The sequence below is a fragment of the Pseudophryne corroboree genome (genome assembly GCF_028390025.1).
Source record: "Pseudophryne corroboree isolate aPseCor3 chromosome 3 unlocalized genomic scaffold, aPseCor3.hap2 SUPER_3_unloc_5, whole genome shotgun sequence".
NCBI classification, from domain to species: Eukaryota; Metazoa; Chordata; class Amphibia; order Anura; family Myobatrachidae; genus Pseudophryne; species Pseudophryne corroboree.
In genome coordinates this window covers 3,545,847-3,573,828 of record NW_026967541.1, presented here as the reverse complement: position 1 = coordinate 3,573,828, position 27,982 = coordinate 3,545,847, and the positions used below count along the sequence as shown (strand labels likewise).

Below are 27,982 nucleotides of genomic sequence, written 5' to 3'. Positions count from 1 at the left end.
ATCTTATTGACTTTTTTGACTGTGTGACTAAAGTGATGGATAAAGGTGAAGCCGTGGATATAGCTTATCTAAACTTTAATAAGGATGTTAACACTGTTCCATATTGCAGACTGCTAAATAAACTTGGAAGCTTGGGATTGGATACTAGAATTATTTAATGGATAAGATCTTGGTTGAAGGATAGAAAACAGAGAGTTGTGGTAAATGGAGTGCATTCACAGGAGGGAAATGTTACCAGTGGAGTACCCCAGGGATCTGTACTTGGACCAGTGCTTTTTAATATCTTTATTGGCGACATTGCAAATGGCATTAAAAAGAAAGTATGCCTTTTTGCAGATGACACAAAGGTATGCAACAGGGCAGACACACCAGGTGGGGTAAAACAAATGATTGAGGATCTAGGTAGACTACAGAAATGGTCAAGATCGTGGAAATTACAGTTTAATGCCGAAAAATTAAAAATCATGCACTTGGGTCTCAAAAATCCAAAGGCTAAATATAGTATTAAGGGCACTATACTGGAAACTGCTGAGGAGGAAAGGGATCTAGGAGTCACTATTTCAGGTGACATAAAGGCAGGTAAGCAATGTAACAAAGCAATGAGAAAGGCTAGTCAGATGCTTGGTTGCATTGGGAGAGGAAACAGTAACAGAAAGAAGTAATAATGCCACTGTATAGGTCATTGGTACGGCCTCATCTAGAATACTGTTTTCAATTCTGGAGGCCATATCTTCAAAAGGATATTAATACATTAGAGCTTGTACAAAGAAGAGCAACTAAAATGGTGCATGGCCTACATCACAAAACATACCCAGAAAGGCTAAGAATTCTCAATATGTAAAGTTTGGAGCAGAGAAGGGAAAGAAGGGAAAGAGGGGTAATGATAGAAACTTTCAAATACATCAAGGGTTTTAACAAAGTCCAGGAGGGAAACATTCTCCAAATGAAGAGAAGCAATAGAACACGAGGATATGCACTGAGATTGGAGAGGGGGAGGTTCAGGGGAAATTTGCAGAAAAATTACTTCACAGAGAGGGTAGTGGACAAGTGGAATAGCCTCCCATCAGAGCTGTTAGAGGCTAAGACAGTAGAGCAATTTAAACATGCATGGGATAGGCATAAGGATCTCCTTACAAAGAAATAAGGATCAAATAAGGATTGAGATAAAAATATGGTAAAAAAAACCCCAAAAAAACAGAAGGGCAGACTAGATGGGCCAAGTGGTTCTTATCTGCCATCAAATTCTATGTTTCTATGTTTCTCTGTTGACAGACCCAGCAGGTCTGAGAACCAATATCTTCGAGGCCACGCTGGAGCGACTAGAAGTAGTAGTCCTCCTTCTTGTTTGAACTTCCATAGTCGTAGTATCCTGGGCAAAAGTGACACTGTAGTTAACACGTAGGGCAGCCGAAAGTTCCATGGAATTGCCAGTGCGTCCACGAATGCTGCTTGAGGATCCCTGGTCCTTGATCCGTACCGTGTGATTGTGTCGAGATGCCATGAGGTCTACGTCCAGTAGGCTCCATCTATCCACTAGGAGTTGAAAGACTTCCGGATGAAGATTCCACTCTCTGGCATGTATGTCCTGGCGACTGAGGAAGTCTGCTTCCCAGTTTTGGACACCTGGAATGAACACTGTCGATATGGCTGGCAGATGGCGTTCCGCTCAACAAAGGATTTTTGACACTTCCATCATTGCCATGCGGCTTTGAGTGCTGCCTTCATGATTTATGAATGCCACCATGGTGGCGTTGTCTGACCGTACCTGAACAGGCCTGTTCTGTACCAGAGGCAGGGCGAGAGAGTGCATTGAACACTGCCTTCAACTCCAGAATGTTTATTGGGAGGAGTGACTCCTCCTTGGTCCAGCGACCCTGAAACGAGTGTTGCTCCAACACCGCACGCCATCCTCTCAGACTGGCATCTGCTGTCAGCATGACCCAGTCGGGGATCCAGAAGGGATGGCCCTTGCTTAATCGCTGATCCTCTAGCCACCAGGTCAGCGACAACCGAACCTCCGGAGTTAAAGCAATCATCTGAGATCTGATCTGATCTGGAGACAGAAACACCCATTGACTGTGTGTATCCAGAAGTGCCCCTTGGTGCACTATGAGCTGGGAACAGCGAGGACTTTTTCCAATACATAAGCCAACTATGGGCTTGCAGAAAGTTTGCCAGTGGGAATTTACCAGAATCAGCAGATCGTCCAGATACGGTAGGATTATGATCCCCTGGCAACGAAGATGTGACCTTATCACGGCCATGACCATGGTAAAAATCTGAGGAGCCGTAGCCAATCCAAATGGTTGAGCCTGGAATTGAAAGTGTAGGTTGCCAATAGCAAACCGCAGAAACTGCTGGTGTGACCTGGCAATCGGTATATGCAGGTATGCATCCTGTATATCCAGGGATACCATATAGTCTCCAGGTTCCATAGCCAGTACAATTGAGCGCAGTGTTTCCATACGAAACCTGGGTACTCTCACAAACTTGTTCAGAGATTTGAGGTTGAGCATAGGCCGGAATGACCCATTGGGTTTCGGAACTAGAAACAGGATCGAATAACAACATCTGCCTCTCTGGGACTGAGGTATCGGCACAACCACTCCTGTACTACGGAGAGAACTGACACTCGTTTACAAAGCTTGCACCTTTAACGGATCCCATGTGCCTGAAGTGGTCTTTCACCAGACCTGGGTGAACTGTAGAAGTCGGCCTCCCACCCTGTAATCCTCCAGGGGGAGGCCCGCCACATCATGCAGCAGGTTTGTCATGTTTTGAAGCAGGCTGATGGGCATCTCAGGATTGTGTGGCCTTGGGCTAGGTGGTTTTGGGAGCATGAGATTGTCTCGGCTATGCCTGACCTTTTGCTTTCCCTTGAGGCCGAAAAGATTAGTTTTTGGAAGAAAAGCAGTCTTAGCAGCTGCTAATTCAGATACAATTTTATTCAGGCAAATATAGTGGTGGATGCCCAATTATCCTAGTCACATCATTCAGGAGCTTGAATGGGAGTTTTTACCAAACAAAATGTCCCCCCTTAAATGGGAGTACCTCTAAGGTCTTTTTGGAGTCTAGGTCCACCTTTGATGACCTCAAAAACAGAATATGGTGAGCCAGGACAGACGTCGATGCCTTGGCTGCCAGTACTCCTGAATGTAACAGGCAGCAGTGGTAATGTGAGACAGGTATTGTCTGGCACTGTCAGATATATCCTAAGGCAGCTCATCTTTTAATGCCTGAACCCATTCTTCAATACCTTTTGCACCCCAGGAGGCAGCTATAGTGGGCCTATGCACAGCTCCTGTGAGGGAGTAAATAGACTTCAGGTATCCCTCCACACGCTAATTTGTCAGTTCCTTCAGTGAGGTGACAGTGGTGACAGTCAGAGTGGATGATACCACAAGACGGGTGACATGAGAATCCAATGGTGGAGGATTTTCCCACTTGCTACATAACTCTGCAGGGAGAGGATATCGAGCCAAGGCCCGTATAAAGACACAGGGAATTTCTTCTTTGGAGTAGACCAGGGTTCCCGTCTGATGTCCACTGAATGGTCAGAATGGGGTAACAGAGTTTTATCAACTTTCTGCAGCTTACACATATCGGTTTCTTTTGCTGTAGTAGTGGAATCCTCATAGAAACTACTAAGGCCGGAACATCAACCTGTAAGGGAGAATCCTCATCAGTAACACCACATTCAGTGTCTGACAAGGCCATATGTTCCCCCTCCTCTTCAGATGAAACATCAGAGAGGTATATGGACTGTGAGGAAGTAGCCCGCTTAGATAACCCGGAAGCACAGGAGTGACCTGGGGTGGATATCTGTCTAACAAAGGACTCATTTATTTGTTGCAGCTGGTTAGACAAGGCGGATTAACCATAGGTGGCTGTAGTGGTACAGGTGGTCCCATAGGGGGCGTAAGGCGTTCCACCGGAGTACTCAGTAGGTTAGTGAACGCAGCCCAGGGTGGCACCTGATTGGTTACAGGAGCTGCAGACTGGCAGGGAGATGTATGACACACAGTACACAGACCATCATACACAGCTTCCCCCTCCGGTAAATCTTTGGTGCATACTCTGCATGATGCAGGAGCTTCCACAGACTTACTGCCCTTCATGTTACACATTGTACACAAAATGCAACAATAGAGCGGTTTAGTACGATAAAGCCAAAGTACAACACCTGCGAATAAAGCCGTTAGTATGTGACCGAGTACACAGTAGATTAAACGTAATAGGTAAATACTGTGTCGCACTAACTATATACATGACCCAGACGTATCTAGCCACTTAGAGTACGGAATATAGGGACAGTTGTATCTGGGAAACACTGAAAGTGAAACCACACAGCAGATGCAGGCACACACAGTCACAGGCAATGCAGAAATTACTACCACAATAACGCTGCACTGAACTAGAATATTATATATCACAGCACGGTCCTAGGCCGGCGGTATATATTAGAATACTCGTACAATATATTCTGTAACAGGTCCACTTTTTCTTAACTAACGCTGTCTGTATAAAGACATGTAGAATACTGAAGTGTCCGTACAGTCACAGTGCTGTATACAGTCAGCTCTACAAGGCAGACCTTGCCCTGCAGTCCCGGAGACCAGCCGCAGCTATGCTCAGAAGATGGCGCCCAGCGTCTCAGTCAAGGAGTGAGGGGGAATGTGAGGCAGCACCAGGGCGGGAAAATCTGCTCAGAAATGGTGCCCTGAGCCGGTGGAGGGGCTACAGGTCAAGCACTGACTCCCCTATGCTGGACTTCCACCCTAAGTACTGTGAGTCTTATTAAATGGGGTGTTATTACACCCACCCTGTACTCAGGCACCCCAGTGGTCTAGTGGGATTCCTGTCCGGAGACAGTGTCCACGCCAACGCCGCGACCGGTCTCCTGCCTAGGGAACACTCTTACCTCCTTCCTGTATCAGCCACGTGAACCAGGAGAGCGTCTGCAACCGTGTGCCTAGAGCCGGAGCGTCTCTGCCGCAAGTACCCGGGAACTGAGTTGCGGGAGTATGTGACGCCACTTGGGAGGTGATGGAGCTGCAGCACTGAATGTCACACTGACATATCAGCGATGCGGCCCTTAAGGTCTTCTTAGAAAGCTTTCCTGGGCTGCCAGTGCAGCCCCCGTTAGGTGACCTGCTGAAGACACCAACTCGAAACTGAGCTCCAGTGCCTGGAGGCGGGGTTTATAGAGGAGGCACCAATGCATCCTGGGACAGCCTTAAACTTTAGCCTGTTGGTGCCTCTGGATCAAGATCCACTCTACACTCCAATGTTTTCCTGTGGAAACCAATGCATCCTGCTGCAGAAAGGTATTAATTTTCTTTGTAAGAGACGTCTTGCACTAAAATATTTAGCTGACCAGAAGGCGGCGGTGGTAGCCATTCAGGAATCACATGTTCCATTGCACTCTCCTCCTCAGTTTACCAATAACTATCCAGCATGCTCTATCTCCTGTGGTGTAGCCATCCTTTCCCATAGATCCTGCCCCTTTCACCTGGAAAGCAAGTGGGTGGATTGCAATGGTAGATATTGGGGTATATGCAATTCACGGCGAATCGTGGCAATTTTTCGCCGTTTTTTAATTCGACTCAATTCGACAGGTGAATTCCGGCAGGTGGCTGCCGGAATTCACCATATTCAATGAAAAACGGATTCGACTGACCCGCGGGCGAAAATCGGCTGATTTGGCGGATTTTGCCGCGATTTTAAAAAACGGGAAAAACCCGGAAAAAAAAATGGCGTGGGGTCCCCCCTCCAAAGCATAACCAGCCTCGGGCTCTTCGAGCTGGTCCTGGTTCTAAAAATGCGGAGAAAAATTGGGCATGGATCCGCCGTATTTTTAAAACCAGCACCGGGCTCTGCGCCTGATCCTGGTTCCAAAAATACGGGGGACAAAAAGAGTAGGGGTCCCCCGTATTTTTAACACCAGCATCGGGCTCCACTAGCTGGACAGATAATGCCACAGCCGGGGGTCACTTTTATGCCGTGCCCTGCGGCCGTGGCATTAACTACCCAACTAGTCTCCCCTGGCCGGGGTACCCTGGGGGAGTGGGGACCCCTACAATCAAGGGGTTCCCCCCCCAGCCACCCAAGGGCCAGGGGTGAAGCCCGAGGCTGTCGTCCCCCCATCCAATGGGCTGCGGATGGGGGGGCTGATAGCCTTTTGTGATAATAAAAATATATTGTTTTTTCCAGTAGTACTACAAGTCCCAGCAAGCCTCCCCCGCAAGCTGGTACTTGGAGAACCACAAGTACCAGCATGCGGGAGAAAAACGGGCCCGCTGGTACCTGTAGTACTACTGGAAAAAAAATACCCAAATAAAAACAGTACACAGACACCTTGATAGTAAAACTTTATTACACACTACCGACACACACATACTTACCTATGTTGACACGCCGACTGCCACGGTCTCCGACGATCCGAGGGTATCTGTGAAAAAATTATACTCACCTTCCAGCGTCCAGAGGTACATCCACGTCCAGATATAAATCCACGTACTTGTTAAAAAAACAAACCGAACACCCGCTCCATACCTGACTGAAAGGGGTCCCATGCTTTCACATCAGACCCCTTTCTCCCGAATGCCGGGACATCACTTGACTCCTGTCACTGAAGTCCCTTCAGCCAATCAGGAAGCGCTACTTCCGTGGCGCTCACCTGATTGGCTGTGCGCTGTCTGTGCTGTGACAGCGCATCGCAAAGCCGCTCCATTAGTTTCAATCGTGGGAACTTTGCCGTCAGCGGTGGGGTTACCCGCGGTCAGCCGCTGACCGGCGGGTGACCTCACCGCTAGCCGCTAAGTTCCCACCATTGAATATAATGGACGGGGCTGTGCGGTGCGCTGTCACAGCACAGACAGCGCACAGCCAATCAGGTGAGCGCAACGAGGTTGCGCTTCCTGATTGGCTTTAGAGACCTTTGTGTGACAGCTGTCACTGACAGGTCTCATTCGTGGAAAGGGGTCTCATGTGTCAGCATGGGACCCCTTTCAGTCCGGTGGTCGGGTATTTGCGATTTGTTATTTTGCCAAGTCCGTGGATTTATCTCTGGACCCTGGCTGAGGTGAGTATATTGTACTTTTCTTTTCAGGTATCCGTGGATTCTACATGGAGAAGAGGACCGATGTCGGCGTGTGAACATAGGTAAGTATGTGTGTGTCGACGTATGAAATAAAGTTGTACTGTCACGGTGTGTGTGTCCTGTTTTTATTTGGGTATTTTTTCCCCAGTAGTACTACAGGTACCAGCGGGCCCGTTTTTCTCCCGCATGCTGGTACTTGTGGTTCTCCAAGTACCATCTTGCGGGGGAGGCTTGCTGGGAATTGTAGTACTGCTGGAAAAAACAATATTCTTTTCATTATCACAAAAGGCTATCAGCCCCCCCATCCGCAGCCCATTGGATGGGGGGGGACAGCCTCGGGCTTCACCCCTGGCCCTTGGGTGGCTGGGGGGGGACCCCTTGATTGAAGGGGTCCCCACTCCCCCAGGGTACCCCGGCCAGGGGTGACTAGTTGGATATTTAATGCCACGGCCGCAGGGCACGGCATAAAAGTGACCCCCGGCTGTGGCATTATCTGTCCAGCTAGTGGAGCCCGATGCTGGTGTGAAAAATACGGGGGACCCCTGCTCGTTTTGTCACCCGTATTTTTGGCACCAGCACCAGGCGCAGAGCCCGGTGCTGGTTTTAAAAATACGGGGGATCCCCTGTCAATTTTTTCCCCGCATTTTTAGAACCAGGACCAGCTTGAAGAGCCCGAGGCTGGTTATGCTTTGGAGGGGGGACCCCACGCCATTTTTTTTAAGGATTTTACCGTTCCAGCAATAAAAAAAAATTATACAAAAATTATATTTTAAAAAATATATAAATAATATTTGTGCCTCCAAAAAAAAAAAAAAAAAGTACCTAATCCCTTCTAATATAAATAGATATGCTATTCCTAAAAAAAAAAAACACCAAAAAAAACATGTTTAAATTTTTTTTTATTGTTTTCACCCTCCAAAGTGTGGCGGATTGAAAATGACGAATTTGCTGTCTAAAAGCACTGCTGTCGAATTTCCAAACTTGAATTGAATATGCTTTGGTCGAATTGCAGCACTTGTATCATTGCAGAAAAGTCGAATTTGCAAAAATTCGAATTTCAAAAAGTCGAATTTTGAAAGTCCGTTTTTTGGTCGGAAAGCACTGAATTGCATAGGCGAATTTTTTTTTTGGGGCGAAAATGACCCGAAATTCGACAATTTCGGGAATTCGACCGCAATTGCATATACCCCATTGGATTCTAGTTGGGAAGATTCATTATAAATATGTCCCCCTTACTTCTCTCTATGCCCCTCATGCCAGACAGCCCCAATTTCTTAAATATTTTTTTTCAAAAGCTACAAGAAATTGCACTTATGGGAGATTCTACTCTTTCTCCAGACCCTCATCTTGATAGATCCTCCACTACTGATGAACAGACCAGTAATGCCGCCCGTTCCTCAGCTTCCTCATAGCTCCCTTTATTAGGTGTGCATGATTATACTTATTACTCTGCTGTACACAGGTCATATTAGAGAATAGACCTTCTTCTAGGTCGTTACAATTGATCCCTTACATTGATATATTTCTGTATGGGGTGATATTTGTAACTATTTTTTAGATGCCATTTTGTTCATGTATAACTCCATTTTGTATATGTATGACCTCATTGCTCTATATATGTACATTTTATTAGGATTAGTGCTTGAGACACCAGTTAGATATATAGATCCACAGCTGTCTCTCATCTTTGACCTAGTGTGAAGGACATAGTGAGTGGGAAGAATATACACAGCTTTTAGGCTGGCTGATTATAATAAATATATCTTCCTATTATCAGTATCTCAGATGGAAACTGTCTGGTAAGATGTTTGGGGTATTGTGTTCATAAGTAGGTGAAAGGGGACAGTTGTCCAGGATAAGATAAATTACGTTATACTGAATGACTACTGCACCCAGCATTACACACCCTGAATGTAATATCTGGTAAGACAATGTTAGCGTATCCTTGCAGGGTATAAAGTCTAGAGACTTACACATAGCAGGTTAGTTCCGAGTGAAGCTAGTTCTGTCTGCAGCGGATACAGACTTCTATAAACCCACCTCAGCTTAATAAATTCAGACAGAGTTATTAAGGAGGGACCCTGAGGGCGACTGAGCTATATTGTTTAAACTACTTAATTGATGACCATCATCTGGGACAGATCATGAAACATCTGCGATAAGAGACGAGTATTCTAATTTGTTCTTGCTATTATTGTAACTGAGTATAACTTGTTATTTGCAGGGTCTCATTGTTGTAACTTAGAGAAATAAATGATTATCCTTTATAATATGTCCTGTGCCAGTCTCCATATTTATCACAGTGTATCCCAGAACCTGGTCGCTTGAATTTTTCTACCGACAACAATTTCATGGTCTGATCACACCCCTCTGATAGGGTCCTGGTCGCCTTTTCCCGCTACTCCTCCTTTACCACCTTGGAGATTGCAGGATTATATATTAATGGATGCTGAAGGCACCAGAATTTTGCAAGAGGCACTGTCCTCCTACATAGATGTGAACGCTCCTGAAGATACTTCCATTAGGAACCAATGGTGTGCCCTTAAGGCCATGGATCAGAAGCCAGAGAAGGCCGTCATCCAAGTGCCAGGGGACAGGTAATCAGCAGGGAATGTGCAGGACTCTGAATGCTGGTTCCCGTACACAAGCTCAATAAATGTATTATATACCTAAGGCGATGGTAGCAAGACTCAGATGCTGCCAACTCAGTAACAGGAGCCGTTCATTAGCCAATTCCCTGAGGCCGGCTGTTACAGGAGCATGTGGATACATGACAGGGCCTGCGCCATATATTTCCTAAACTTTGTATCATGTGGCATGAGGAACCTTGAGCATGTGCCCCAGCAAGCAGCCGCACCATGCAATAATACACATCCATAGTGTATATAATATAGCATGTAATATACGTAGTTATAGTAAACTTACCATCAATAACTCTATTTCTCTTAAGTCCACAGTAACCACAGGATATACATTGGGATATGAGGTAGCATCAGAGGATTGGCACCAACGATCAAAAGCTTTCGACCTCCGAGAATGCAATGAGCCAGTCTTCTATATCCCCACCTCCTGGTTCAGGCAATTCAGTTATTTTCCAAAGCTCAAGGCAAGAGCATCATAGAGAGCCCTAACGAGGCGAGAAGAAGAACACACATGCACACCCTTCCGTACAAGAAGGAAGAGGTTAGTAGGTGTAAGAATCATTAAATCAGGTGCGGCAGGTTGGAATCCATGTGGATAATGTGGACTTAGGAGAAATACTTATCGATGCTAACTCTACCATAGTTACGTATTTCTCCAGCAGGGTCCACAGTAGTATCCACAGGATATACATTGGAATGTCCCAAAGCAAATTTAGTGGAGGGGACGCTCCTGATTGGACAGGAAAATCCTTCGCCCCAAATGAGAGGCAAAGGTATCAAAGGCATAATGCCTAATGAATATGTCGATGGAAGACCATGTGGCTGCCTTACATATCAGTTCAGCTGAGGCACCATGGCATGCTGCCGAAGATGGACCTACTATACAAGTAGAATGAGACATTAGCTGGAATATAGGGAGATCAGCACGAGAGTAACCTTCCGAGATAGTATTTTGAAGCCACCTCGCCAGCGTTTGCTTGTCTGCAGACAATCCCCTCTTGTGGAATCCATAGAGCACAAAGAGAGTTGGATATATTCTTGCCACACACAGTAATAAATAGAAGCAGAAGATGGTTTCCTTGTTCTAAGCATTGTTTAAATTACCTATTGAGAAAATCCTCTAGCTTTAAGGATGGACGTCTCAAGAACCACACTGTCAAAGACAGAAAATCCCAATGCCTGTGACAACAAGGACCCTGCAACAGTAGATCTGGACATTGATGCAGTAGCCACGGAGTGTCCACTGATAGCCTCTGTATATCTGTGTTCCAGTGTCTTCTGGGCCATGCCGGAGCTATTAGAATCCTGGTGCCCTTTCCTTGTTTAGCCTTCCGAATCACCCCGGGTAGCAGGGCGATTGGTGGAAACACATAGCTAGCTGAAAGTCCCATCTTACAGAGCATCCATGAAGATCACTTTGGGATCCTTTGTTCTTGACCCATATGCGGGTACTTTGAAATTCTGCCGAGAGGCCTTGAGGCAGCCCCCACTTGTCTACCAGACTCTGGAAGACCTCGGGGTGTAAAGCCTATTCACTTGCATGAATGGCGTGTCGACTAAGAAAATCCGCTTCCCAGTTTATGATGCCTGGAACAAATACTGCGTACAACGCTGGATGATGAAGTTCTGCCCTTCTTAATGTGTGGCTTAACGCCTTCATTGCCTTTTGACTGCGCGTTCCTCCTGGATGATTGAGGTACGCTACTGCTGACGCATTATCCGAACAAATTAGAACCGGTTTCCCCTGAAGGAAGTCCTTTGCCTGATTGAGTGCCTTATATACGGCCCAAAGTTCCAATATATTTATCGGCAGGCAACTTTCTTCCTTGATCCACAGCCCCTGGAAGCTACCTTTTTACGACACTGCTCCCCAGCCCTGAAAACTTGCATCCGTAATCAGCACCTCCCAATCTGAGATCCAATAGGGTCTCCCTTTGGTCAGATGGGACACCAGGCTAATGACATCCGTACTTCCAGAGGAAGGATCATAGTTTGAGTTTTTATTGTCTGATGTAACCCATTTCATTTGGAAAGGATCAGACATTTAGGAGGACTTGAATGGAATTGAGCATACTCCACCATGTTGAATGTCGACACCATTGATCCCTTCACACACATAGCTGCATAAATTAATACCCTTTGACTTTGTAGCAGATCCTGAATCCTCAACTGTATTGTAGATATTTTGTTCAGAGGTAAAAACACTCTCTGAAGACTGGAATCCAATACAGCCCCCTAAGTGCATCATCCGTTGTGATGGACCCAGGGACGACTTTTCCCAATTTTTGAGCCAACCGTGTCTCTGTAAACAAGCTATTTTCTGTTGCAGATGACACTGAAGCAATTCCTGAGATTGTGCAAGAATTAATAAGTCGTCGAGGTATGGAAAAATCCTTATCCCCTGTCAACGGAGGTAAGCCGCCATTACCACCATATTTTTGGTGAACACTTTTGGAGCTGTGGCCATTCCACATGGTAGGGCCTGAAACTGAAAGTGTTACTCGAGGATGGTAAACCTGAGATAGCACTGATGGGACAGTGCTATAGGAACATGCAGGTAAGCATCCTGGATATCAAGGGATACCATAAAATCCTCCGGCTCCATGGCCAAAATAATGGAAGGTAAAGTCTCCATATGAAATGGAGGCACCCAAATGTACTTGTTCAGCACCTTGATATTGAGTATGGGCCGGAACAACCCATTTGGCTTCTGGACTAGAAACAGGTTGGAATAGAAACCTTGTCCTTGTTGCACAGGAGGAACTGGAATTATCACCCCTGACTGAAGCAACCTCTGAGCTGCCTCTTGTAAGACCCTGGCCTTTGTTTCTACTGAAGACGGGCTGGTACAAAAAAACCTTTGTGGAGGGTGCTTCTTGAAGGCAAACGCATAACTGTGAGATAATGCTTCTTGCTCCCAGGCATCTGTGGTGGACTGCTGCTAGATCTGTGCAAAATGAAGAAGTTGGCCTCCCACCCTGGGGTCCTTCTGGTAGCCCAGTGCTTTTAAGTCTTTGCAGACTTGTCTGATTGGGACTGTTTGCCGTAAACTTTTCCATTCGCTTTTCCTTGGGTCCGAAAGAACCGAAAAGCTGAAAAATTAGGTTTAGACTTGTAAGTAGAAGGAAACTTCGCTTTCTTAGAGTCTGCTTCTGACTCCAATATACTGTAATTCTTTACCAAAAAGAATATCTCCAGTAAAGGGCAAAGACTCTAGAAACTCCTTGGACTCTGAGTCAGACTTCCATGTACGTAGCCAAACCGACATGCGAGCGGCTACTGCTGAGGCTTATGCTTAAGAGGCAATAGTACCCATGTCCAAGGCTGCTTCTTCCATAAACATAGCCGCCTGTTTAATATGTGCAAAATGGGATTTTTGCTCTCTAGATGCCAATGCATCAGCCCAGCGGCCGTTGCTTTTGCCATCCAGGCTGAAGCCATGGCTGGTCTCACAATTGCCCCAGACAAGGAGAAAATGGTTTTTAAAAAAACATCTATTTTTCTATCCGTAACATCATATAATGATGTTGAAGGCAGAAGTAATGTATATTTTCACACTAATCGAATGACGTGCGTATCTATTTTGGGAGCCACCTCCCTTTTTAAACAGTCCCCAGCTGGAAGAGGATAATGGGAATTCCATTTCTTTGGAATTCTAAACTTCTTACTGGGTGTTACCCAAGCCTCTTGCATAATCTCCGTCAGCTGTTCTGACCCCAGAAATTCAGTTCTGACTGTTTTGGGATGTTTAAACACAGGAGCATTGGATTTTAACAAAGGCTCTGCTGCCTCCTATAAGGATAGAATGGCTTTCATAGAACTAATTAGCTCAGGTATAACCACTGAGATGGGACCTTCATCCTCGTCTCTGTATGCAGACCCAGAATGTGAGGAATCCTCATCCTCCCAAGTGTCTCCTTCTGAAACATGTGTAGACTGTGAGGATGTTGTTTCATGTCTGTGTGCTTTATTTTCCACAGGCCTTTCAGCCTGTTTTTCTTGTAAGGGTTAACAGGGTAACCTATCCCTAGTATAGGAGCTGGCATTATCCACTCAGCTATATTGTATAATGTCTGTGCAAAAGAAGCCCACAGGGGTTAAACTTGAGCCTGTGCCTGCCTTGGATTATTCAGGAGGCTTTGGTGAAAGCTAAAACAATTGGTTAAAAAGACTCAGGGTGGGACTACCCCCTGTTGAACTGTATGTTGGTTTGAGATAAAAAGATGAGGCCTATGAGCTTCAGAGGTGGATTAGACCATTTTCACTCTGCTGTAAACAACTTGCTGTATTGCAGTTGCCGGTAGCAAATAGGGAACAGTCTTTTTTAAGACTGGGTAAATAAAACATCTTCTGCCTCAAGACGACTGCTTCATCTTGTGACTTGCAGGGCTAAGCGAAAGTTAGGTCCGTTTTTCGGCTGTCCAGGGTACACCCAGCATCTCCAAGCTCCGCCTTCCACCTGCTACCGTGCTGTGCTTGGTCAAGCAACTATTGGAGATTCGTCAATACCACACAGGGGTGGTAAGACAGCGTGTTGACGCATACAGAGCAGAGCAGTGGTTCCAGACCCCACTAAATAGGAGTCTGGTGGTGGCTGCATAGAATCCGCACACTGCGTAGTGGGTGGAATCAGTAACAGGCGGTTACTGATGGTAAGCGGGAATCCCCTATTTGGCCAGGTCCCGTGTGACCTAAACTCCATTCTGTGACTGGGGCCGGGACGCAAGGCGGTGAGGGCTTTCGTAAGCACCGTCCGATCACAATGGTAAACAAATCACACACCTGTACTGTGTTAACTACACAATTTGTGACTGAAATCACTTTAACAAGCTATAAAGTAACATACAATCTGATACTTCCCTGCTTTGCACCAGCATTGAGGATTGAAATATACCCAAAAACTGACAGAAATAGTAAAGTCAGCAATCACACTAGCAATCAGTCACAGGTTATTAATTAGTATTATAAGCAATATGATCACATAATCAACTACAGATACATTTCAAGTATGTAGGAGAAACATATTACTGCATTACCTTGTATAGGATATTTAACGTATTCAGTCGCACAGTGAATGAAACAGCAGTAATAGTTTACAGACTCATATGCATCAGGCACTTATCTAACTCCTCGTACCCAATGGTAGGTAGAGACTTAGTGCTGTATCACCTGGCTCAGGAGAGTGGGATACAGGGAGATTTCACCCCCGCTTCCAGGATGGATCAGTACTTTAGTGAACGCTGAGGGGATCCAGACGCAAATAGTGTACACCAATGCCCAGTGAACACAACACTGAACACACATGAACCAGTCACACAGCCGCCTAAACTGCGACCGGTCCTTTTAGATACACAGCGTCTCAGACAGAAGCGGGAAATCAGTTCATGAGGGGTAACTCAGAGGAAACTGGTCATGAAGCGGGGGGAGGGGTGACCAGGGGAGGGTCTTACTCCCCACTGCTGACATCAACCCCAGGACGAAGGACGGATCCCGTCCGAAACGCGTTAAGCGTGGCTGTATTCTATTTGGACTCCTGCACTCATCGACTGACTACAGGGTGAACTCTGCATGGTTGTGGTGGTGGGCATCCGGAGCTCATTCGCCTGTTTCACTGGACACCTGACGCCATTTGAATCCCCTGGACATATTCCAACGTTGGTGATGTGCCTTATGGAGATTGATATGCTATTTTAAATTTGTCTTTCTGTACGTGCATTTTGTACCTAATAAATGTGATCCTTTTAAAAGGCTTGCTACACTATATATTTTTGCTATAAGTACCTCCACTAATTATCCTTGCTAAAGGATTAGGAGGTGCTTATATTTTCTCTGTTGTAGATTATAAGCTGGGCCCACTATTGAGTCCCCTGAGAGAAAAAGGAATATTCTATTGTGATCACTTGATTTTATGTGACCAGAAGACAACAGGAGATCCTGTTTCTTCGTTATACGGTGAATCAACCTTTATGTTTTGATGGGTGATATCTAACATGGTTACTGGAGAGCGCTACTATTAAATGTACACATCTTTTTCTTCTATCAACCCCAGGGAACCCGGCCTCACACTAATCCCTGGAGCCTATGATCCCTGGGGCCTAGTGCTGGTGCACCCGAGGTGGCAGCCGCATCAGCGACTGTTCAGTAGTCCCCACCCCGAGAACAGTGCGGCTGTGTCTCGCATCACCCCCACTAAGCAGAAGTGATGCCTGACCTTCTTCCCATTCTCCGGCCGCAGCCTGGTAACGTCAGCTGGACTTGCTAGTACATCCTACACAGGTGCCCGCTGAAACAGCACTGAACACGTGCGTAAGCGTTGTCGTGACTGGGCGGGAAGTTGTTGGAGCGACTCATTCTAAGGTGGCGTGTAAGACGCTTTTTAGAAAACTCGCTCAAAAAAGTTAAGACTACAAAAATACATTTAATAACGAGCTTAGGGATTCCAAAATCAGCAGTCCAAAGATCGTGGTCCAGCTCCTGCCGCACCAACAAAAAAACTGAATTCCCTGAGCCAGGAGGCGGGATATAGGAGACTGGCCTGTTGCATTCTGGGAGGCCGAAACCTTTTGATCATTACTGCCAATCCGCTGACGATACCTCATATCCCAATGTATATCCTGTGGATACTACTGTGAACCCTGCAGGTGAAAACATAGGTACCACACAGTGACATGATGTGAGGGGGAGAGAAGGAGAATAATAGCGGCTGATGGCTCCTGATGTACGAGATACACCAGAGAGTGTGGGGAAGAGACTGGTCAGATCTCTGGGCTGGTAACACACAGTGACATGATGTGAGGGGGAGAGCAGGAGTATAATAGGGACTAATGGGTCCTGATGTATGAGATACACCAGAGAGTGTGGGGAGGAGACTGGTCAGATCTCTGGGCTGGTAACACACAGTGACATGATGTGAGGAGGAGAGCAGAAGTATAATAGGTGCTGATGGCTCCTGATGTATGAGATACACCAGAGAGTGTGGGGAGGAGACTGGTCAGATCTCATGGCTGGTAACACACAGTGACATGATGTGAGGGGGAGAGCAGGAGTATAATAGGGGCTGATGGCTCCTGATGTATGAGATTCACCAGAGAGTGTGGGGAGGAGACTGGTCAGATCTCTGGGCTGGTAACACACAGTGACATGATGTGAGGGGGCGAGCAGGAGTATACTAGGGGCTGATGGCTCCTGACTCCCCCACTGGGAAAATATATATTCCTCATTAGTTTGTACTGACAGAGGAGGGTGTAGTATAAGAGATTGCTGTAGTGACTGAGGAAGGAGAATATGTGACTCTTTTCTGTAATAAGTGTTTATTACTCACCTGTGCTGATATCTGTAGGGATCTCCTCCTCCTTACACTGCTGATCACCCCTCACATACATCTCTTCTTCTCCCTCTAGATCTTCTGCCTTTATATCAGTCACATACGTCTCTTCTTCTCCCTCTATATCTTCTGCCTTTATATCAGTCACATACGTCTCTTCTTCTCCCTCTATATCTTCTGCTTTTATATCAGTCACATACGTCTCTTCTTCTCCCTCTATATCTTCTGTCTTCATATCAGTCACATAAGTTTCTTCTTCTTCCTCTATATCTTCTGCCTTTATACCAGAAAGACGTTCTACCTAAATTACCCAAAAAATACAATGACATTTGCATACTGTTTGATTAAACTGAGGTGAAACAGTATAATATCAGTGTATAAGACACACAGCTCCTCTACAGATCATATAGTGACAGTCACTTAGGTTTATTGGGGAGAACCCATAGCCCACCTACCTGATCCTCCTGTGGGATCCTGTGATTCTCCTCTGTACAATCCTGGGAATACAGAGGACGGGGACATCTCTCTGGGGTATCTCTGTTACTGGGCCCATCTGTAGGAGACACAGAGTGACTGAGTACAATGTATATATGTGATTATCAGATGATGTGTGTATATAGGGGCCCCCATACCTGCTCTTCCCTGTACAATACAGAACAGTCTCCTCTTACCCAGTGATGTGAGGGGCAGGTGATTCTCCATCATCACGTCCTCATACAGACCCCTGTGTTCCTCTATATACTCCTCCTCCTGCATGGAGACATAGACAGTGACATCCTGACACCTTATAGCAGGGCTGGTCAAACCGGTCTTCGAGATCTACCAACAGTTCATGTTTTCCAGGCCTCCTGGAGATTTGTAGAATTGTCAGTTAGGAATGAATTCAGCACATCTTAATTAGTAATGACTACACCTGTGCACCAGCTAGGTGGTCTGGAAAATGTGAACTGTTGGTAGATCTCGAGGACTAGTTTGGCCAGCTTTGTCTTATAGGAACCTGACACACACAGTGATACAGTCATCACCCAGACACATCCCCTGGTGTTACTGTATTATGTCCCATTCCCAGCAGTCACCTCTCCAGTCATCACCCAGACATGCCCCCTGGTGTTACTGTATAATGCCCCATTCCCAGCAGTCATCTCTCCAGTCATCACCCAGACACATATCCTGGTGTTACTGTACTCCCAAGTCTCCTCAGACCCCAGTCATGTCTCTGTATTATTACTATAGATATAAGTGACGTTATTGTGACGCTCCCAGATCCCCTCACCTCCCCAATCATGTCCCTGTATTATTACTATAGATATAAGTGATGTCACTGTGATGCTCCCAGATCCCCTCACCTCCCCAGTTACGTCCCTGCATTATTACTATAGATAGAAGTGACGTTATTGTGACGCTCCCAGATCCCCTCACCTTCCCAGTCATGTCCCTGTATTATTACTATAGATATAAGTGATGTCGCTGTGACGCTCCCAGATCCCCTCACCTCCCCAGTCATGTCCCTGTATTATTACTATAGATATAGGTGACGATATTGTGACGCTCCCAGATCCCCTCACCTCCCCAGTCATGTCCCTGTATTATTACTATATATATATAAGTGATGTTATTGTGACGCTCCCAGATCCCCTCACCTCCCCAGTCATGTCCCTGTATTATTACTGTAGTACTCTAGTGATCTGAAGGCCTTGGGTCACTATGAGGGGGCAAATCAATTAATGAATGTGTAGATCTATAAGGTAATAGAGATGCTGCCAACTGATGTATACCATATATGTGATGATAACTTGGATCTTTCTAGTGATCCAATAATGTATAGTGTTTATGCATGTTATTATTCTGTGCCTGCTGAAGGTGAGGGGACTCTGGTTAGCGCGCAGTGCGCGGGGGAGATCATGGAGAAGCTTCCAGAGGTCCCGTGTGCTGAGAGAGGTGGCTGGGCGCGTGTAGTGGCGGTTTTGTTGGTGGGCTGACTAAGGGGAGAGAAAAAGGCTGGCAGCTGAGACGAGGGAGCTTACAGGAAGGCGGTTCCCTGCGAGTGAGAGAGCCCCTGTGGGGGAAAGGAATTGGATGTCTCCCGCTGCGGGTGAGAAGCGCTGTGTTAATTTCCCCTGGTGGACGCTGAGCAGGGACGTCCCGGTGCCTGGTTGTCATGGAGAGTGCTGGGAAGCGGAGCACTGGCGGGACAGGCTAGTACATGGAAGGAGATCGCAGTTTGGGCAGCAGCTACCAGGAGTCCAGCAGTAGCAGACAGTCCCCCCCCCCTCCCCCCGAGGCAGAGCTGTGCCCCTCATCCCATCCAACCCGCAGGAAGACAGGAAGAGCCCGGTTGTTGGTGGAGGCACACTATCATTGTAAGTGCAGGATGCCCCCATATAAATCCTGCTAATCTGCATACTTCCCTATCACCCTTTAACTATTAAAGTACCACACCTAGCACAGTAGCACAGGGACCAGCAGCATCGGTGGATCTGAGGAGTATAAATATCACCTCTAGAGACTCCATATCCATTAGATGACCAGCCGGGTAGCAGTCATAGAGTGCGGTGGTGTATAATGATGAAAGCAGCTCGGAGAGGGCGCAGGGTCACCTAAACTTGGAAATAATACACTAGGGAGACTAAGTACCCCTCGCCTATCAGAGACAGGTCCCAATAACCGGGACTTCTGTATGTTCTGGAGACACCGCCACGGATCTACAGTGGGGCACTGCTTATACTGGGACATGCAACACAGATCATCACCCCACTATATGTAACGAGTAGACCGCGGGTGTCAGGGATTCCAGGGTGGAGAGCTCCACGTACTACCTTCCTGTTTCAGGTTGTCTAGGAGCGCTACAATTAGATCTTCCATGGAAACCATGTTATTCATTGCCGTGAAGTAGGGATTGCTCAACAATCGTGAGGACAATTGCTCCAAGTGGATACCCATATAACCCGGAGTACTTCTTATACACAGACACGAAAGGGCCCCAACCGTGCACGATTATAGTAAGAGAACCCGGGTGGTTTTTCAAACGCAGCCCCACAACTTTCTTATGGAATCGTATGTTCTGTATTGCATGCATTACCTTATGTATAGGTAGGGTATATTATTATGTATAGGTGAGGTATATTATTATGTATAGGTGGAGTATATTATTATGTATAGGTGGAGTATATTATTATGTATAGGTGGAGTATATTATTATGTATAGGTGGGGTATATTATTATGTATAGGTGGGGTATATTATTATGTATAGGTGGGGTATATTATTATGTATAGGTGGGGTATATTATTATGTATAGGTGGAGTATATTATTATGTATAGGTGGGGTATATTATTATGTATAGGTGGGGTATATTATTATGTATAGGTGGGGTATATTATTAGAACGGTTCATGGTTTGAGTATTATATGATATAACTGTATAAGGTGGCCTATAACTTCTTACATATTAAAACTAGTATACTTACGGGTGGAACTGTCTCCGTATCTGTGGAAGAGCCTGAAATCACAAAGGAAAGGTACGATAGGTAAATGTGCATAGTCCTATCTGCTTACATCACATACTAATGTTATAGGCGACCACTACAGGGGTAGGGTATTTCTTAAGTGATTAGAGTATTGGGCTCTAGATAGCTTGGGTGGAGGCACATTGCACATATACACTGTACCCCCAGGTAAAAGAGGAGTTACATTACTATAGATATGTGATGTCACTGTATAATAATAATAATAATAACAACTACAACAACAGGACACCTTAGGCTGCTCCCCCTGTATAATAATAATAATAACAGGACACCAGAGGCTGCTCCCCCTGTATAGTAATAATAACAGGACACCACAGGCTGCTCCCCCTGTATAATAATAACAACAGGACACCACAGGCTGCTCCCCCTGTATAATAATAATAATAACAACAACAGGACACCACAGGCTGCTTCCCCTGTATAATAATAATAATAATAATAATAATAACAACAGGACACCACAGGCTACCCCCCTGTATAGTAATAATACCAGGACACCACAGGCTGTTCCCCCTGTATAATAATAATATTAGGACACCACAGGCTGCTCCCCCTGTATAGTAATAATAACAGGACACCATAGGCTGCCCCCCTGTATAGTAATAATAACAGGACACCACAGGCTGCCCCCCTGTATAGTAATAATAACAGGACACCACAGGCTGCTCCCCTGTATAGTAATAATAACAGGACACCATAGGCTGCCCCCCTGTATAGTAATAATAACAGGACACCATAGGCTGCCCCCCTGTATAGTAATAATAACAGGACACCACAGGCTGCTCCCCTGTATAATAATAATATCCGGACACCACAGGCTGCTCCCCCTGTATAGTAATAATAACAGGACACCACAGGCTGCTCCCCCTGTATAATAATAACAACAGGACACCACAGGCTGCTCCCCCTGTATAATAATAATAATAATAACAACAACAGGACACCACAGGCTGCTTCCCCTGTATAATAATAATAATAATAATAATAATAATAACAACAGGACACCACAGGCTACCCCCCTGTATAGTAATAATACCAGGACACCACAGGCTGTTCCCCCTGTATAATAATAATATTAGGACACCACAGGCTGCTCCCCCTGTATAGTAATAATAACAGGACACCATAGGCTGCCCCCCTGTATAGTAATAATAACAGGACACCACAGGCTGCCCCCCTGTATAGTAATAATAACAGGACACCACAGGCTGCTCCCCTGTATAGTAATAATAACAGGACACCATAGGCTGCCCCCCTGTATAGTAATAATAACAGGACACCATAGGCTGCCCCCCTGTATAGTAATAATAACAGGACACCACAGGCTGCTCCCCTGTATAATAATAATATCCGGACACCACAGGCTGCTCCCCCTGTATAGTAATAATAACAGGACACCACAGGCTGCTCCCCCTGTATAATAATAACAACAGGACACCACAGGCTGCTCCCCCTGTATAATAATAATAATAATAACAACAACAGGACACCACAGGCTGCTTCCCCTGTATAATAATAATAATAACAACAACAGGACACCACAGGCTACCCCCCTGTATAGTAATAATACCAGGACACCACAGGCTGTTCCCCCTGTATAATAATAATATTAGGACACCACAGGCTACCCCCCTGTATAGTAATAATAACAGGACACCATAGGCTACCCCCCTGTATAGTAATAATACCAGGACACCACAGGCTGCTCCCCCTGTATAGTAATAATAACAGGACACCACAGGCTGCTCCCCTGTATAATAATAATATCAGGACACCACAGGCTGCTCCCCCTGTATAGTAATAATAACAGGACACCACAGGCTGCCCCCCTGTACAGTAATAATATCAGGACACCACATGCTGCTCCCGCTGTATAATAATAACAGGACACCACAGGCTGCTCCCCCTGTATAGTAAGACGCCATTACCTGATCTCCACGGACACTGGGAGGCTGCAACAGTCGATGAAAACTCACTTCCTGTATGTGGAACGCACAATACGGAAGTAAGCTGGAACGCACAGTCCGGAAGTAGGGCATGATTGGCACAGGCTGCTTACTGGTTACTGGCCCCTCCCCTCCTTCACCCTGCCAACAGCCCCGCCCTCTGCAAATGAATATTAACATACATGTCCTCAGTGCAGGAGGCCAGCGGCCATTTTCTTGTAGTCCAGTCCGGCAGCAGCAATAGGTTCCCTGGCCGTGTAGTGACGTCAGGAGCGGCGGCCATTTTCCCCTGGTCTGAGCTCCGCCTTCCTTCTATCATTCCCACAAGGCAGCAGGAGCAGAGAGCAGCCATTGCTGTGTCTGGCAGCAGGTAATGATATTATTATTATTATTCTATAGGCTGAGCAGCTCTGGTGTCAGGTTCTGTACTACAGGGGGAGCAGCCTCTGGTGCCTTGTTATAGTGCAGCTGGAGCAGCCTCTGGTGCTGCATTATCCCTGTACAGGTGGCTGACACTCTAGTGTCCTATTACTGTAATACAGGTGGCGCAGACCCCGCCGTTACCGTAATACAGGTGGCGCAGACCCCGCCGTTACCATAATACAGGTGGCACAGACCCCACCGTTACCATAATACAGGTAGCGCAGACCCCGTCGTTACCGTAATACAGGTGGAGCAGACCCCGTTGTTACCGTAATACAGGTGGCGCACACCCCGCCGTTACCGTAATACAGGTGGAGCAGACCCCGCCGTTACCGTAATACAGGTGGCGCAGACCCCGCCATTACCGTAATACAGGTGGAGCAGACCCCGCCGTTACCATAATACAGGTGGCGCAGACCCCGCCGTTACCGTAATACAGGTGGTGCAGACCCCGCCGTTACTGTAATACAGGTGGTGCAGACCCCACCGTTACTGTAATACAGGTGGTGCAGACCCCGCCGTTATCTTAATACAGGTGGCGCAGATCCCGCATTTACCGTAATACATGTCGCGCAGACCCCGCCGTTACAGTAATACATGTGGCGCAGACTCCGCCATTACCATAATACAGGTGGTGCAGACCCCGCCGTTACCGTAATACAGGTGTCGCAGACCCCGCCATTACAGTAATACATGTGGTGCAGACCCCGCTGTTACCGTAATACAGGTGGCGCAGACCCCTGCCGTTACCGTAATACAGGTGGCGCAGACCCCGTAGTTACCGTAATACATGTGGTGCAGAACCCACCCTTACCGTAATTCTATACCCGCGACATTACAGGTGTTGTGTCCTGTGGCATTGTGCTGTACAGGGGGAGCGACCTGTGTTGTTATATTATACAGGAGGAGCAACCTGTGTTGTCATAATATACAGGAGGAGCATCCTGTGTTGTCATAATATACAGGGATAGCTTCCTGTGTTGTCATAGTATACAGGAGGAGTGGCCTGTGTTGTCATAGTATACAGAGGTAGCATCCTCTGCTATCATAGTATACAGGGGGAGTGGCCTGTGTTGTCAAGGTGTACAGAGGGAGTGGCCTGTGTTGTCATAGTATACAGGGGGAGTGGCCTGTGTTGTTATAATATACAGGGGGAGCAGCCTGTGTTGTCATAATATACAGGGGTAACATCTTGTGCTGTCATAGTATACAAGGGGAGTGGCCTGTGTTGTCATAATATACAGGGGGAGCAGCCTGTGTTGCAATAATATACAGGGGTAGCATCATGTGTTGTCATAATAGACAGGAGGAGCAGCCTGTGGTGTCCTGATGTTGTTATTATTATTATTATTATTATACAGGAGGAGCAGCCTGTCGTGTCCTGTTATTGTTATACAGAGGGAGCAGCCTGTGGTGTCCTGTTATTATTATTATACAGGAGGAGCAGCCTGTCGTGTCCTGTTATTGTTATACAGAGGGAGCAGCCTGTGGTGTTCAGTTATTATTATTATTATTATTATACAGTAGGAGCATCTTGTGGTGTCCTGTTAATATTATACAGAGGAAGCATTATTATTATTTCAATAGGGGGAGTATCCTGTGGTGTCCTGTTGTTATTATTATTATTATTATACAGGAGAAGCAGCCTTTGTTGTCCTATTATTAATATTATAAAGGAGTAGCTATTGGTGTCCACTTATTATTATTATACAGGGGCAGCAGGCTGTGGTGTCCTGTTATTATTAGTATACAGAAGGGAGCGGCCTGTGGTGTCCTGTTGTTATTATTATTATTATTATTATTATTATTATTATACAGGAGAAGCAGCCTGTGGTTTCCTTTTATTATTATTATTATTATTATTATTATAAATTGGGAACAGCCTGTTGTGTCCTATTATTATTATTATTATTATTATTTCTCTAACGTCCTAGTGGATGCTGGGGACTCCGTAAGGACCATGGGGAATAGACGGGCTCCGCAGGAGACTGGGCACTCTAAGAAAGATTTAGGACTACCTGGTGTGCACTGGCTCCTCCCCCTATGACCCTCCTCCAAGCCTCAGTTAGATTTCTGTGCCCGGCTGAGCTGGATGCACACTAGGGGCTCTCCTGAGCTCCTAGAGAGAAAGCATACTTTAGGTTTTTTATTTTACAGTGAGACCTGCTGGCAACAGGCTCACTGCACCGAGGGACTAAGGGGAGAAGAAGCGAACCTACCCAAGTGGAGGTAGCTTGGGCTTCTTAGGCTACTGGACACCATTAGCTCCAGAGGGATCGAACACAGGCACCGATCTCGTTGTCCGTTCCCAGAGCCGCGCCGCCGGCCCCCTTACAGAGCCAGAAGCAAGAAGAGGTCCGGAAAATCGGCGGCTGAAGACATCAGTCTTCTCCAAGGTAGTGCACAGCACTGCAGCTGTGCGCCATTGCTCCTCATGCACACTTCACACTCCGGTCACTGATGGGTGCAGGCGCTGGGGGGGGGGGGGGGGGGGGGGGCGCCCTGAGCAGCAATATTAATACCTTGGCTGGCAAACTAACACCATATATAGCCCAAGGGGCTATATAGGTGTATATTAACCCCTGCCAGATACATTAAAATAGCGGGAGAAAGCCTGCTGAAAAAGGGGCGGGGCCTTCTCCCTCAGCACACTGACGCCATTTTTCCCTCACAGCTCCGCTGGAAGGATCGCTCCCTGGCTCTCCCCTGCAGTCCTGCAACGGAAAAGGGTAAAAAAGAGTAAGGGGGGCACAAATTAGGCGCAGTATAAGTTTATATGCAGCTATAAGGGGAAAACACACTATTATAGGTGATATCCCTGTCATATATAGCGCTCTGGTGTGTGCTGGCATACTCTCCCTCTGTCTCCCCAAAGGGCTTTGTGGGGTCCTGTCCTCTGTAAGAGCATTCCCTGTGTGTCTGCTGTGTGTCGGTACGGCTGTGTCGACATGTATGAGGAGGAAAATGATGTGGAGGCGGAGCAAATGCCTGTAAATGTGCTGTCACCCCCTGAGGGGTCGACACCTGTGTGGCTGGACTTATGGAAGGAATTGCGTGAAAGTGTCAACTCTTTGCACAAAAGGTTTGACGACATAGGACAGCCGGCTACACAGCTTGTGCCTGTCCAGGCGTCTCAAATGTCATCAGGGGCCTTAAAACGCCCGCTACCTCAGGTGACAGATAGAGACGTCGACACGGATACCGACTCCAGTGTCGACGGGGATGAGACTAGTGTACCCTCCAATAGGTCCACCCGTTACATGATTGAGGCAATGAAAAATGTTTTACACATTTCTGATAATACCCCAGGTACCACAAAAAAGGGTATTATGTTTGGTGAGAAAAAACTACCTGTAGTTTATCCTGCATCTGAGGAATTAAATGAGGTGTGTGAGGAAGCGTGGACTTCCCCCGATAAGAAATTGGTAATTTCAAAACGATTATTGGCAGCGTACCCTTTCCCGCTAGAGGATAGGTCACGTTGGGAAACGCTCCCTAGGGTAGACAAGACGCTGACACGCTTGTCAAAGAAGGTGGCACTACCGTCTCCGGATACGGCCGCCCTGAAGGAACTTGCAGATAGAAGGCAGGAAAATACCCTGAAGGCTATTTACACATACTCAGGCATTATATTGCGACCAGCGATTGCATCAGCTTGGATGTGCAGTGCTGCTGCTGCGTGGTCAGATTCCCTGTTGGATAATATTGATACCATAGATAGGGACAATATTTTGCTGACGCTTCAGCATATAAAAGACGCTGTCTTATACATGCGTGATGCACAGAGGGATATTTGCCGGCTGGCATCAAGAGTAAGCGCGATGTCCATTACCGCCAGACGGGGGTTATGGACTAGGCAATGGTCAGGTGATGCCGACTCCAAGCGACACATGGAAGTTTTACCCTATAAGGGGGTGGAACTGTTTGGGGATGGTCTTTCGGACCTCGTGTCCACAGCTACGGCTGGGAAATCGACTTTTTTGCCACATGCTGCCCCGCAGCAAAAGAAAGCACCGTATTATCAGGTACAGTCCTTTCAGTCACCGTATTATCAGGTACAGTCCTTTCGACCCCAAGAGGGCTAGAGGCTCCTCCTTTCTGCCGAGAGTCAGAGGTAGAGGGAAAAAGCTGCAACACACAGCTAGTTCCCAGGAGCAGAAGTCCTCCCCTGCGTCCGGTAAGTCCGCAGCATGACGCTGGGGCTACCCAGGTGGAACAGGATACGGTGGGGGCCCGTCTCAAAATTTTCAGCGCACAGTGGGCTTGCTCACAGGTAGATCCCTGGGTCCTTCAAGTAGTACTTCAGGGGTACAGGCTGGAATTCGAGACGACCCCCCCCCCCCCCCCCCGCCGTTTCCTAAAGTCTGCCTTACCGGCAACTCCCTCTGCCAGGGAGGCAGTGTTGGAGGCTATTCAGAAACTATATTCACAGCAGGTGATTGTCAAGGTACCCCTCCTTCAACAAGGAAAGGCTTACTATTCCACACTATTTGTGGTACCGAAACCGGACGGTTCGGTGAGGCCCATCTTAAATTTAAAAGCCTTGAACACTTACATCAAAAGGTTCAAGTTCAAGATGGAATCGCTCAGGGCGGTTATTGCGAGCCTGGAGGAGGGGGATTACATGGTATCCCTAGACATCAAGGATGCATACCTGCATGTCCCCATTTACCCTCCGCACCAGGAGTACCTCAGATTTGTGGTACAGGACTGTCACTATCAGTTCCAGACGCTGCCGTTTGGGTTATCCACGGCACCGAGGGTCTTTACCAAGGTAATGGCCGAAATGATGATACTCCTTCGCAAGAAGGGAGTTTTAATTATTCCGTACTTGGACGATCTCCTGATAAAGGCGAGGTCCAAGGAACAGTTGGTAGTGGGGGTGGCACTTTCTCAGGAAGTGCTACAACAGCATGGCTGGATTCTCAATATCCCAAAGTCACAGCTGGTCCCGACGACATGTCTTCTGTTCCTGGGAATGATTCTGGACACAGACCAGAAAAGAGTGTTTCTTCCAGT

General features: G+C 46.7%; 2 protein-coding genes across 2 annotated transcripts in view; one reads left to right on the top strand and one right to left on the bottom strand.

The window, feature by feature from the left end:
* The window catches only part of LOC134984369 (oocyte zinc finger protein XlCOF6-like), a 32,697-nt gene extending 10,091 nt beyond the window's left edge, over positions 1-22,606 (bottom strand). Inside the window, exons 1-5 of the mRNA XM_063949966.1 lie at positions 22,523-22,606; positions 20,535-20,566; positions 17,740-17,818; positions 17,524-17,621; positions 17,066-17,369 (exon numbers count right to left, since the gene is read on the bottom strand). Coding sequence (XP_063806036.1) covers positions 17,066-17,369; positions 17,524-17,621; positions 17,740-17,773 — 436 coding nt within the window. The 5' untranslated portion in view covers positions 17,774-17,818; positions 20,535-20,566; positions 22,523-22,606. The remainder of the gene's footprint in view (positions 1-17,065; positions 17,370-17,523; positions 17,622-17,739; positions 17,819-20,534; positions 20,567-22,522) is intronic.
* LOC134984373 (oocyte zinc finger protein XlCOF7.1-like) overlaps positions 1-27,982 on the top strand; it is a gene marked incomplete at its 5' end in the record, with an annotated part of 102,522 nt that overhangs the window by 37,465 nt on the left and 37,075 nt on the right. The window lies entirely within an intron of this gene.